Source organism: Callithrix jacchus, chromosome 12 (assembly GCF_049354715.1).
Source record: "Callithrix jacchus isolate 240 chromosome 12, calJac240_pri, whole genome shotgun sequence".
Lineage (NCBI taxonomy): Eukaryota > Metazoa > Chordata > Mammalia > Primates > Cebidae > Callithrix > Callithrix jacchus.
Genome location: NC_133513.1, coordinates 5,478,889 through 5,493,196, shown reverse-complemented (window position 1 = coordinate 5,493,196; position 14,308 = coordinate 5,478,889). Strand labels below are relative to the sequence as shown.

Genomic DNA, 14,308 nt, shown 5'->3' with positions numbered 1-14,308 from the left:
ACTTAGAGTTGTAGTAGTGTTTACCCTGAGATAACTTTGCCACAAAATAACTTGCTTTTAATTTTTTTTGAGATAGGGTCTCTCACTCTTGCCCAGACCTGAGTGCAATGGTGTGATCCCAGGCCCAAGCAATTCTTGTGCCTCAGCCTCCCAGCTAGCTGGGACTACAGGCCTGTACCACCATGCCTGACTAACTGGGTTTCACCATGTTGACCAAGCTGGTCTTGAACTGGCTTCCAGTGACCCTCCTGCCTCAGCCTCCCAAAGTGCTGGGATTACAGGTGTGAGCCACTGCTCCCAGCCACCTTGCTTTTATTAGTATTTTCACATGGCTCTAGCAGATCAACTTTTGAAAAGAAAGACATCCTTCTATTTATAGCATTCAGTAGGGGTATTTCCTTTTACAAAATACAGTAATTCTCAGTCGCTGAAAACGTCAAATCCTAGAAAACGTAGCATTCTCACATGTGATGTTAACATCATCCTCTAACAGTTGTTGGCCAAAGATCTACTTGATGAATCTGATTTTTATGAAACAGACAATTCTGCTGATTCAGGCGATTCTGTTGTTAGTTCCGCTTAGAAAAAACTCCAAGGACAGTTTTTATATTTTATTTCCACAATGAAAATCAGTCACATTTGCTTCAGCCTCAAGGACATGTTTATATAAAATTAAATGAGTGCTGGCAGCAAGTTTCACTTTTTTTCTAAGTGGGAAAAGTTAAATATAAGCAAAGGAGAATATACTGCTTTCAAAGCCAGAAAAAATGCGAATTTAAGGGGAAGAAGGAAAAGCAAAGGCAGAAGAGGAGAATATACTTGTGTTTCTTCACTGAGCTCTGCCTAGGCCACTGCTTTTCCCTGCATGCACTGTCCTTGAGCATGGCCCTAAGGAGAAGCTCTGCAGGACAGCTCCTAGAGTCACATACTTCATAGCCTCTGCTCAACTCAGAAGAAAACACGACAAAGAGGTGGGCTGGAATGTGACCTCTTTGGAACACCATGACTTCATTGGTGATTCATGGTGGGGAAGGGCAGACAGCTCAGGAGTGGACTTGTTACTAACGGACTTTGGACATAACCTCGGAGAAGATGGCTGGATAAGTGAGGAGAGCCAGTGAAAGTCAACGGAAGAGATAAGGAAATAGAGACTTTGTGCTGCCTCACTCATAGGCTCCTGCCACTCCTGGGCCTGCTGTGGCCAGGGAAATGGGGATGCAAGCGTTCAACTTGCCTGTTTAGGTTGCCTCCACTCTCCAAGCTGCTGGGCAGAAAAAGGAAAACAAGTACCTTTAGCGTCTCCAATCCTTGCCTGTCAGCCACTCCAGATGACCTCAAGTAGACAGGTAAGTGTTGGAGAACAGATTCATTTATTCTGGAAATATCTGATTGCCTATAATATACCAGGTATTGGAGCCATATATAAAGCAGTGAAGAGCGCCGGGGGCAGTGGCTCATAACTGTCATCCCAGCACTTTGGGAGGCTGAGGCAGGTGGATCGTTTGAGCTCAGGAGTTTGAGACCAGACTGGGCAACATGGCAAAGCCCCATCTCTACAAAAAAATATTAAAAATTAGCCTGGCATGGTGGTGCATGCCTGTAGCTATTTGAGAGGCTTAGGTGGGAGGATGGCTTGAGCCCAGGAGGCAGAGGTTACAGTAAGCCAAGATCACTGTTGTACTCCAGTGTGCAAGATTCAATCATCTTGAAAAAAAAAAAAAAAAAGCAGTGAACAGGCCAGGCATAGTGGCTCACACCTGTAATCCCAGCACTTTGGGAAGTTGAGGTGGGCAGATCACAAGGTCAGGAGTTCGAGACCAGCCTGGCCAGCATGGTGAAACCCCGTCTCTACTAAAGATCCAAAAATTAGCTGGGCATGGTGGTGTGTGCCTGTAATCCCAGCTATTCGGGAGGCTGAGGCAGGAGAATCACTTGAACCCAGGAGGCGGAGGTTGCAGTTAGCTGAGGTCACACCACTCACTCCAGCCTGGGTGACAAAAAAAAAAAAAAAAAAAAAAAAAGCAGTGAACAAAGCTTCTTCCAGAAGAGCCTAATTGGACCCCTCAGAGGTATCAGCACCAGTCAGGCAACACTACCCAGCTCCTGTCCCCCAGCACCCTCGCCAAATCCAGGTCCCAGTTTTGCAGGGCCTCTCTTCCAAGCTTCCAAGCCCTGGTAAACCCAACCCTTTCTCTATGCTCCTGACTCCACAGGTTTCCTACAGTTACTGTTCCTGTCACTGGAGTTTTCACTTTCTTTTTTTTTTCCAGCTCTACTACACCTTCTTTACAAATTCTTTTTATTAAGTCCCCTCTTTGAAATACCAAGAATGGCTTCTGGTTTCCTGACTGGACTTTATTATCACATGCGATGCTAAGAGTTTGGATTTTATGTCAAGTATAATGGGAAGCCCCTGAATAATCAGGGAGGGAATGACACAGTTCTTTTATTCTGGCTGCTGTGTGGAGAATAGGTCAGAAGAGCTAAAAGTGCAAGCAAGGAGGCCAGTTAAGACTTTCTCAGCTCTGATGTCTCGGCTAGTGGTGACAGTGGATATGGAAAAATGTGGATGGGCTTTGTACATTTTGGGGGCATAGTCAACATAATGTGATGGTGATAGGTTATGGAGGTGAGGGAGAGTTCCTGTCTATGTCTACTCTAGGGCTTTCCTATCATTATCTGGGGGTGAAGCTCAAATAAATGAAGGTCACGAGGGAAAAGTAATTCAAAGAAAGAAGGAAGAGATACAACCCCAGATGGTCTTGAACTCACAACCTTGGGCGATCCACCCGCCTTGGTCTCCAAAGTGCTTGGATTATAGGCGTGAGCCAGTACAACCCCAGATGGAAAGCAAGCCCTCTCAGTGGCATCTTTGAGAGAGAGCAGATTATCACCCCCCTTATAGAAACAGAAACACATTTTAGAGGGAGGAAGGATGAGCACACAGCAGTCTTGTGGCTCAATCCACAGTGAAGACAGAATTATAATTCAGATTTCCCAAGGTGCAGAGGGCTCTCTTCTAACCAGGTCCTTAATGAAATTGTTCTAGGAGAGAATGGTTACTACTACTTAGCTTTTGGTCTAGGTCTTGGGAACTAGGAATCCAGGCAGGTTGGCTCCTCAATGTCATCTGGTCCATTTCCTCATGGAGGGCACAGGGCTTTGGCACATGGCTGCGGCTCTCCTTGTGATGTTCATCTGGAGACACTTGACCTTGCTGTGACACGGCTCTGGATCTGCAGATAACCCAGCTCTTCAGCCTGCACAGCTCTTGTTTTGAGCACCTTGCATTGTCAGTAACAGGTTAGGCATTTTCATGAAACTGCTGTTTTTAAGGATGGTGAGGAGGGTCTTTTGTTTCTTCAGCAGCCTAGTGCATACCTGCCACTGGGAGGGACACTCAGAATGACAGCTTGGGCTGGTTCTCTCAGTCCATTGATCACAGGCCCTCACCATTTGACCTTCCATTGCTTAACAAGCCCAATACCATACTGACCACTTGAGAATATGTTTGAAGTAGGCTGCACAAAGGCAACACCCCCAAGTCTACAGATTTCCTCTTATGTCTAATATTACCCTCCAGGTTTGGTGTAGCCCTTCAGATGCCCATTAAAAAAGCAGGTTATTCCCTGGTAAGTTACACACTGGGCTTCCCACAGTTTCCATCTCTCCTTCCCTCACTGAAACGTTTTAACTAGTTGATAGAAGTTTTCAATTGACACTATTCCTTTTCTCCAAAGATTCCTAACCACCCCCTGTACACTGGATCAATAGTCGCACTACAGCCCTGAGAAGTTGGGCAGAGCCTACAGGCTCTCACCATGGCTCCTCGGCTGATGGTGGCTGTTGAGTGGTCAGAGCCAAACAAGAACTGGGTGCCTCCAGCTTCCTCGCCTCACTCTCCTTTCCTCTTGCTACCTCTCCGCTGCCCCTTGTGAGTTAGGAACAGCCCAGAACTTCGGGGACTCTGGCACATGCATGCCCATTTCATAGCTTACGTCACCAGAGGCGGAATCCCCAGCTCCTCGCAGTCCTGGAAAGAGACTCAACTGTAACTTCGTTTCCGGGTAAAGACCAAGAGGACTGAGTGTTCTTCACTTAGAACTTGCGATTCTGGCGAGTGGCCCCACCATTGCCCATGGTAGTCAGCCTGAAGGCTGTGAACTTGGTGTTGACCTGTGCTAGGGGCTGAAGGAAGCTGCGCTCCTGCAACTGCTCAGCCACTACCCTTATAGTTGGGCATTCCAGGGGCAAGGTTGGAGTTTTGCATAGATTTAGGATCTATGGAGATTTGTAAGTAACGTCTTGGTTTCCTGGTAGTCCCAGTTCATACCTGCTCTGCTAGGTTAGGTGCCTTGCCTAGTGACTAAGTAGAAAGAGCTGGACATTTTCCGCTCATCTGTAATTTCTCTTTTTAACGAGGATTCCTGGATGCTCCCACCAGAGGTTCTGATTTGTCAGTCTGAGGCAGTTTTCCAAGTGCTTCTGTGTGGTTATTGCCTGTCTGAGAGCCACCAACCCCTTTCTTAGAGATAGAGGACACTGGGGCCTAAGGTCCGTATCAGACAGTCAACCTCCAGCTCTGCAGATGCGGCCAGTAAGTGTTAGGATGGTGCCATAGTGAGGGCTTTGGAGTGAGACAAACCAGGTTTAATTTCTAATTTTGTGATCACCTGTTGCTGTGTGTCCTTGGATGACTGGCTTAACCTTTCTGAGCCCAGCCTCTTCATTTTACAGTCAGTGATAACAGTATCTACCTCTCGGACGGGTTTGAAGGATTAACTGCTTTCATGTGTGCAAACCATTTACATATAACCTACCACACAAAACATGCTTCACGTATGCCAGCTATTACTGGAGTCGTCTTAAGTTTTACCAGGAAAGATAAAGAAGCGCCAAACAGCTTTAAACAAGCATTACTGACGGCTGCACCTGCGATTCTCCAACACCATATTCTTTAGCCGGTCAGTGAATTCATTTGTTCATTAAATATAGTATGATGAAACGGATATTTATTTTGCCTGGGTATGTTTATAATGTGCCAGGCACAGAGAGATATGGAAGACCTGGCCACTGCTCCAAGGGAGAAAAGCTGGATTTTGAACATAGGTCAAATCAAGTCCAAAACCTTTCATTGCTTTCATTTCACTTTCACTTAGAAATCCTTACAGTCTAGGGCCGGGCGTGGTGGCTCACGCCTGTAATCCCAGCACTTTGGGAGGATCACCTGAGGTCAGGAGTTCAAGGCCAGCCTGGCCAACATAGTGAAACCCCAACATAGTGAAAAAAAAATTAAATTAAAAAAAATTTTTTTAAAAGAGAAATTCTTACAGTCTAAAGGTAGAAAAGGCAAAGAGTGACCCATTTAAAAAGAAAGAAAAGGCTGGGCATGGTGGTTCAAGCCTGTAATCCCCACACTTTGGGAGGCTAAGGCAGGCAGATCACCTGAGGTCAGGAGTTCGAGACCAGCCTGGCCAACATGGTGAAACCCCATCGCTACTAAAAATACAAAAATTAGCCAGGCATGGTGGTACATGCCTGTGATTCCAGCGACTCAGGAGGCTGAGGGAGGAGAATCACTTGAACCCAGGAGGCAGAGTTTGCAGTGAGCTAAGATTGCACCACTGCACTCCAGCCTGGGGACAGAGTGAGACTCTGTCTCAAAAGGAAAAAAAAAAAAGTGACCCATCAGAGATCTCACTTGTTACCCAGTTCCCCCACTTACCATCAAGGTAGTGTCTGTTGAAATCCCCAGTTGGATTTTTTTTTAACAAGTCAAGACTTTAGACCAAGGGACAGGAGATGGAGACATAAAAGGACATATCAGAAGTAGAATTCATATCCCCAGGCCCCAGCAGAGAGCTCTCTGCGGCTGGCCGAGCACACAGTGGGGCTTCACTCGTTTGTCCACACCTTCCGTTTGCCCTCTCACCTTGATTCTTAGCCTTTGTTGGATACCTGGGCTCTGGACCAGCTCTGGGCTCTGGACCGCTCTACTGTCATTCCTTCTCAGTGGCCAAGCCACCTGACACATCCACATGGGATCTTAATAATGGTATTATAAGCATCTTTGATTCAGGCTCACGCTGTCCAGGCTGAACTAGCCCCTATAAACCTGTTCAGAAAACTTGCTTATCAGTCTAAATTAAAATCAGGTTCTCTTCCTTGGGTGCCAGTAGGTCACCAAAAATGTCCCGAGTATCTGAGGAGTAGTGAAGAAACCACAGTTGATTGTTGCCTGGCCAGGGCTGACCAAGATAGACAAGAAGTCCCTCCAAGAGCCCTGTTTTCACTCCAGCCTCATGCCAAACTGCTCAACTTCCTTTGCTGCTGGAAGTGGTTGAAGGACTCAGTGGGCGGTAACCCCCTGCAATTAGAACATCCTACCCCCAAAGAACCCTTAAACAGAGGAAGTCCTCTCCCACAAGTGTGCTTTTGCTGTCACTACACAAGACCTGGGACTGAAGACTGCTGTCTGCCTCTCTTTGGTCACCCTGCCTACCTTGAGGATCTGTAAGTAATGAAAACTCTGAAACGTTCACAGTGTGGCTGTGGTGGTCTCAGCCAGCCCTGAGGGGGAGATCACCCCAGAGGTACTCATGCAGCTCGGTGCCTTGCTGGTGTTCTTTTGGAGCATCTGGGCACAGTAGCTAAGTTAATGGAGAAACCCAAAGAGTTCTGGGCAAAACACCAAGATATAACCCTTCTAAGGGCTATCATGGAATGGGCCATTCTGAAGGGAGAATTGGAGGAAATGACAAAGCTTAATAAGGAACTGAGATGTCTCAGTCTGGCAGCTGTACCATCATTTCACCTGTTTCTTTCTCCCAGTTCTGGTCATGACAGAACTGTAAGGTCATGTCTATGATGTCACAGGCACTGATGAGCTCTCATCCCTGGATTCTTCCCTTTCCAGTCTGAGACTGTCTCTTCATTTCTTGGAGTCACTGGGTTCCTCTATAAGGTCTTACGGTCCGAATGGTTCTGAGTATGAGATCTGCCTCTTCTTTTGGGAAAATCCCTGAGGAAGGGGGCTTCACTGGTTCTAAAAGGAGCTTGGAAACTCCCCACATAGTCCCAGAGAAAAAAACCCTATCACTGACATCTTACCTCACCCCTTCAGAAATCCCTGTATGGGCTCAGGGAGCAGAGGTGTGAGAACAGAGATTTCCTAAAAGCCAGAGCTAAACACTTGAACGTGGAGTGGGGCAGTGCTCAAGTGTTTCAACAGCTGAGCAGAACAGAATTACAAGAGCAGTCAGGCATACACATGGCCGAGAACACATGAAAAAATGCTCATCACGAATCATTAGAGAAATGCAAATCAAAACCCCAATGAGATACCATCTCACACCAGTCAGAGTGGCTATTACTAAATGTCAAAAAATAACAGATGCTGGCAGGGTTGCAGAGAAAAGGGAATGCTTATACACTGCTGGTGGGAATGTAAAGTAGTTCAGCCAATGTGGAAATCAGTTTGGAGATTTCTCAAAGAACTTAGAGCTACCATTGGACCCAGCAATCCCATTACTGAACATACAGCCAAAGGAAGAATCGTTCTACCAAAAAGACACATGCACACGTATGGTCATCGCAGTACTATTCACAATAGCAAAGACATGGAATCAATCTAGATGCCCATCAATGGTGAATTAAAGAGAATGTGGTACATATACACCATAGGATAGTACGCAGCCATAAAGAAGAAATTACTGCCGGGCGCAGTGGCTCACGCCCATAATCCCAGCACTTTGGGAGGCCAAGGCAGGTGGATCACGAGGTCAAGAGATCGAGACCATCCTGGTCAACATGGTGAAACACCGTCTCTACTAAAAATACAAAAATTAGCTGGCCATGGTGGTGCATACCTGTAGTCCTAGCTACTTGGGAGGCTGAGGCAGGAGACTTGCTTGAACCCAGGAGGTGGAGGTTGCGGTGAGCCAAGATCGCGCCATTGCACTCCAGCCTGGGTAACAAGAGCGAAACTCCATCTCAAAAAAAAAAAAAAAAATTAAATTACGTCCTTTGCAGCAACATGGATGGAGCTGGAGGCCATTATTTTAAGCAAATTAACCCAGGAACAGAAACCCAAATACCATGTGTTTTCACTTATAATCCGGAGCTTACAAACACACATGGATACAAAGAGGGGAACAACAGACACTGGGGCTTACTAGAGGGTAGAGAGTGGGAGGACGGTAAGGACTGAAAACTACCTATTGGGTACTATGCTTATTACGTGTGTGACTAAATAATCTGTACACCAAACCCCTTTGACATGCAATTTACCCATGTAACAAACCTGCACATTTACCCCCAAAACTAAGAGTTGGAAAGGGGGGGGTAAAAAAAAAAAGTAATCAAGGTCCCAGCACCACAGCTGCCAGGGACACAGAGCATATCAGGGTCCTGTTGGCTCAGAGCAGTGCAGGATGGTCTGTGGCCACCCCCACTCCAGATCCACAGCTCTGCCACACTGTGCAGCGTAGTTCCCAGTCCCTAGCTGGTCCCACTTTGGCACTGTCTTGAGCAGAAAGCCAATTGTATTAATCTGTTTCGGGGAGAGGTGCGACTCAGACACTGAGGACTTAACTAAAACTCCCATACCTTGCTGGGCATTGCAATTCCTCCATCACAGAGCAGTCCTTTCAAGAACCAAGAGATTCTCTCATCTTTTTTTTTTTTGAGACTGAGTTTTGCTCTTGTTGCCCAGGCTGGAGTGCAATGGCACAGTCTCGGCTCACTGCAACCTCCACCTCCTGGATCCAAGTGATTCTTCTGCCTCAGCCTCCTGAGTAGCTGGGATTACAAGAGCCTGCAGTGATGCCCGGCTAATTTTGTGTTTTAAGTAGAGATGGAGTTTCCTCCATGTTGGTCAGGCTGGTCTCGAACTCCCGACTTCAGGTGATTTGCCTGCCTTGGCCTCCCAAAGTGCTGGGATTACAGGTGTGAGGCACCAGGCCCAGCCAAGAACCAGGGGATTCTCATTCGGAGCAGGACCAGGTGAACATGACCTGCAGAGGAGAAAGGGTGCATTTTATAGGAGACAGATCTGCCGTCCTTGATACTGGGGAAGCAAGGGTCTAACGAACATCTGGTGACTGGCGATGGCATTCAGCTTTGCTCTCCATCCACCCTCCTTCCTGCAAAGAAGAAATTCTGATCTCTTAGGGAAGCTGGAATGGACACCAATCAGGGAAATAAATAAGTGCTTAAGCAGCAGCAGCAGCAAAATCAAGTTTCTACACCTTGCTATGCTGTCTGTCTGCTCACCCAGACCCTCTACAACCTGATCTCCGTTTCTATTTACATACTCCCCTTCTCACCCATTGCCTTGGTCTCCCAGGTTCTAACTCCAAATCCAGCCCCAAAGTCATTTCCTTCTCACTTCTTCCTGGATCATGCTCCCTCACTCAGGCTTAACTTCCTGTGAAGAATAGTCAGGAATTGTTTCAGTTTCAGGATCTTCTCCTTCAGTGCAGCTTCCAGAGCTGACTGAAGGCCTTGTGAGGCCCAGACACTCATTGATAATTAGGATCTGAAGGGCTGGTGAGGGATCTTAAAGTTTCCAACTTCTCTGAGACGTCAGATTTTGCCAGGAGCCAGCCGGGAGGAGTGGTGAGGAATTCAACTACATCTGAGACTGATCTGTGGCTCAAAATTCAGTTCCTACAACTCCTACTAGGTCTAATAAAAACTCTACTCTGGAAACAGAAAGAGGTCAGTGTGAGTTCATTTCTACTTCACTTTCTTAACTCTAGGAAAGAACGTATTTATTTCTCATCCCATTCAATTCAACATATGAGACACAATGTTAACTAGTGGAAATAATACAGATTTTTTCCTTCAGGTGAATCTAGTTTGAGTCCAAGCTCAACTCCATGCTAAGTAATTTGTGGCAAATTATTCAACTCCTGTGATCCTCTTTTGATCATCTGAGGATAGTAACACCCACCTTGCAGGGCTGGGTGTGGTGGCTCATCCCTGTAATCCCAGTACTCTGGAAGGCCAAGGAGGGCGGATCACTTGAGGTCAGGAGTTCAAGACCAGCCTGGCTAACATGGTGAAACTCCCATCTCTACTAAAAATACAAAAAAAAAAAAAAAAGATTAGCTGAGTGTGGTGGCGGGTGCCTGTAATCCCAGCTACTCGGGAGAATGAGGCAGGAGAATCGCTTGAACTCCAGAGGTGGAGGTTGCAGTGAGCCAAGATCTCACCACTGTAGTTTAGCCTGGGCGACAGAGTGAGTCTCTCTCTCAAAAAATAAATACCCACCTTGCAGGATACAGGAAAAGAGTATACATGCTATGAGTAAAGTATCTAGTCCAGTGCTTGGCACTCAGAAGGCTGTGAGTAAAAGGATGTGGTGGCAGTAAGGGAAACTCCATCTTGCAGGAACTTCATAGCATATATGACTACTTGACATATAAGTTTAATGTCTGTCACCCCCTGCCAGATTGTAAGATATTTTTCAGCTCAACGCTGAATCCTAGCACCTTGAATAGTGATTTGTGCTAAATATATTTATTTGCCAGGTATGAATGAATGGGTGAAAAAATAAGAGGAAGACTGGGCTCATCAGACCTAACCAACTGAGCATCACTTAAGCATTATAAAGAACACAAAACGAGACAAAACCGGTCTTTGGCTGAGATGTCTCCCACATCTGCTCCCTCTCCGTTTCTGCTACCATTCTAGGGCAGGGTTTCAGAACCTTAGCACACTGACGTTTTGAGTCAGATCGTTTTTTGAGTTCTTGGGGTTGGGGACTGGGGCGGGAACCTTGTGGACGTTGCGGAATGTTTAGCTGCATCCCTGGCCTCCACCCACTAGATGTCAGTGGTACCCCTCAGTTGTGACAACAAAATTGTCAATTGTGCTGTGGGTCGGGCGCTGGTTGAGAACCCCTGGCCTAGGAACATATTAGTGCCTTTGTTCACCAAAAATTTCCCTCCTTTAAGTCCCCAAGACCTAATTCGTCCTTTCCATAGACCACGAACACGAGGGACAGCTGGACTCCATCTCTACCAACCAGGTAAGGGCACCTGAGCCTACATATCGGAAATGTAGAAGAAAAAGTTCACGTTCTCAATGAGTGCACCATCAAAGACAAGACCGATGTCTTGGATAATGACTGATGACACCAATACCCCCATCTTCTTGAAGCGTCCTGATCCTCTGAACTCTATGGTACTGTCTGTAACGTCTCTCAGCGTGCTCCATCTTAACCCGCTAACAGTAGAATTTGTTTCCGGTGGGTTTATCCACTTCACCAGTTAGGGGGCTCGCTGAGGGTAAACAACGTGTCTGTGCTGTCTTCGTGTCCCCACCGCTCGGTACAAGGGCGCAATGGGGCTTTAGGTTTCCTTAGCCCCTAAGGAGTGTTTCCGTAGCATAAAGGGCAAGAGGCAACGAGCCCTTCAAAGGCGGCCTCACGGGGGAACCTGAATGGACTGAAACCTCCGAAGGGCAATAAAGCCGGCACTCCGGCCTGTCTCGATCCCAGGCGTCCCCTGAGGACCCAGTTCACTCTGAATCACTCAATCACTGCGACTTTGTGCGTCAAAGAACCCAGGGTGCAATCAGAGCCGCAGGACAGACAGCGGAGACCCAAGCGTTGAGCCCCGCCTCATGAGAAAAGATAAGCGACTAGCTAGGCACGCCATCTTTTCTACTACGTCACGCCGGAAGCTGTGGCGGGGCACGCCGGGACCACAAGAGGGCCAGACGCATGCGCAATAGCTAAACCTGATCCGAGAGATGCGAGTCGCTCAAGTGCGGCACTAAAGGACCATCCTCTCCACCTGGTTTCCGCCCTTCGCTAATTGACAGCACTTTCGTCCATGAATCCTGCCTTGCGTTATATGCTGGGACCAATCACAATGCCTGAGAACCCGGGGCCCGGCTCTAGATGGGCACGCCTTCCTGTTTTACGCGTTAAGTGAGGACTTCCCTGATAGAAAACGTGGCGTTTATTGCGGGCAATGCGTAATTGTAAACATTTATACAGTAACTCATACAGCAACTCTACCAAGTCAATTCTATTACCATTTTTATCTTCCAGATGAGGAAGCCAAAACATAGTTTAAGTGACTCTCTAAAGACAGAAGTGGGACTACAAATCGTTTCAAAACCAGTGGATTTTTTTCCCCAATATATATTGTTTTTCTTAATACTAAGTAAGTACTGCAAAAACGTTCTCACTTGAAACTGAAGCCTTGGCCGGGAGCGGTGGCTCACGCCTGTAATCGAAGCACTTTGGAGGCCAAGGCGGGCGGATCACCTAAGGTCGGGAGTTCAATACCAGCCTGACCAACATGGTGAAACCCCGTCTTAAAAATAAATAAATTAATAAATTAATTAAATAAAATAAAACTGAAGTCTCCACGCTTGTAATCCCAGCACTTTGGAAGGCCGACGCGGGGGGAATCACTTGAGTCCAGGAATTTGATGCTGCAATGAGAGGTAATTGCCACTGCACTCCAGCCTGGGCGGCAGAGTGAGATCGTCTCAAAATAAATAAATAATAAATCCCAATGAATTTAAAAAAAATTATCTTCATACCTTGCCTCTGAAACTACTCTCCCTCCCTAGACAAAATAACTGGTACTGAGGCAGAGGAGTGTGGAGGCAGGGAACCTAAGGCCATTCACGCTGACTTCCTAGAACTAAATCGAAAGGAAAACCCCAACTTTTCTCACCTAAGTAAGGAAAAAACCCACCAAAAGGACTGGAGGCTACTCCCTTTACAAACCCCCAACCTTTTCTGCGTGGCAGATGAAAAATTTAAGTGTCTTTGATTAGTTGCTTTCTACACCCGATCAGAAGTTTGCATAGCAGTGTAACTTTGTAATTCACTTTGGCCTCTGATTGGTTGATTCCCACAACCAATCAAATGCTTGCGTAGGGTGTAACCTTTGTGACTTCACTTCAGCCTCTGAGTGTGGGGCACTACTTCATTTACATAGGGTATACACCAAGTGACCTATAGGAAACCTCCGGAGGGTGTTTAAACACCAGAAAAATTCTGGCACATGGCTCTTGAGCCCCTGTGCTCTACTGGCTGCCACCTTGTGGAGTGTACTTTCGTTTTCAATATATCTCTGCTTTTGTTGCTTTTTTTCTTGCTTTGTTTGCGCGTTTTGTCGAATTCTTTGTTCAAAACACCAAGAACCGGGACACTCTCCACTGGTAACATTACCAGCACGTATATCTTTCTGGTTCTTAATATATACTCTTTCTCCATTTACTACATCTTGATTTTTTTCCCATATATATATATATCCTGCATTTAGGCATTCACCACAATATATATTCTATTTAAAATGTTTTTCCATGCGCCTCTGCCCCCCCACCATATGTATGTATTCAACCATTCCCCTTTTAATGGACATTCAAATACTTTTCTAATTTTCACGTGTGTGTGATTCTGGATGGGGTATTCTGGATATATTTTGAAGAGGGAGATTGAAATTGTGGAGTGTGAGAGAAAGAACAGTGGAGGGGCCGGGCCCGGTGGCTCAAGCCTGTAATCCCAGCACTTTGGGAGGCCGAGGCGGGTGGATCACAAGGTCAAGAGATCGATAACATCCTGGTCAACAAGGTGAAACCCCATCTCTACTAAAAATACAAAAAAAAAAAAAAAAATTAGCTGGGCATGGTGGTGCATGCCTGTAATCACAGCTACTAAGGAGGCTGAGGCAGGAGAATTGCCTGAACCCAGGAGGCGGAGGTTGCGGTGAGCTGAGATTGTACCATTGCACTCCAGCCTGGGTAACAAGAGCGAAACTCCATCTCAAAAAACAAAAAAAGAACAGTGGAGGATAATACTAAGGCTTCTATGTAGTCCTTCTGCCTTCAGTCTTGCCTCTCTTCATTCATTCATCATTTATGACGGCCCCGGTAGCACCAAGTAGTAGCTCATCAGGATATAAATACAAGGCATGGGATGTGAAATAGGCTGATGACACTTCTCAGAAAAGTATGCCATGAAATATAACCACTGAGGAGTTTTCTAAACACATGCATTTCTGACACAGATTATCTATTTTGATTCCTACAATGTTCCTGCCACTTATTATAGTCATTTCACTGATGATTAGACAGGGTGTTATAAAGAGCCACTGACTACCCTAACTAATTAGTTGCAAAGTGCACCCAAATACTCAAGCTCTTGAATCCTAGTGCACTTTCTGAGGCACCTTGCTGCCTTCACTATTCAGAGAGCAGAGTAGTAGATGACCAAATGGACAGAAAAGAGAGACAGAAAGAGCAAACAGAGCAGTGCTTTAGTCACATGTATCCTGAG

The 14,308-nt window shown here is 46.3% G+C and overlaps 1 protein-coding gene across 6 annotated transcripts in view; it reads right to left on the bottom strand.

The window, feature by feature from the left end:
• The window catches only part of ZNF75A (zinc finger protein 75A), a 55,114-nt gene that overhangs the window by 12,016 nt on the left and 28,790 nt on the right, over positions 1–14,308 (bottom strand). For 2 of the 6 annotated variants that reach the window (XM_078344493.1, XM_078344497.1), the window contains one exon: positions 8,796–9,014. The exons of 3 other annotated variants lie outside the window; for them this stretch is intronic. In XM_078344493.1, the coding sequence (XP_078200619.1) occupies positions 8,941–9,014 (74 nt within the window). In that variant the 3' untranslated portion in view covers positions 8,796–8,940. Of the gene's footprint in view, positions 1–8,795; positions 9,015–14,308 lie in introns of those variants that run through there. One more of the 6 variants, XR_013524543.1, reaches the window with a different exon arrangement.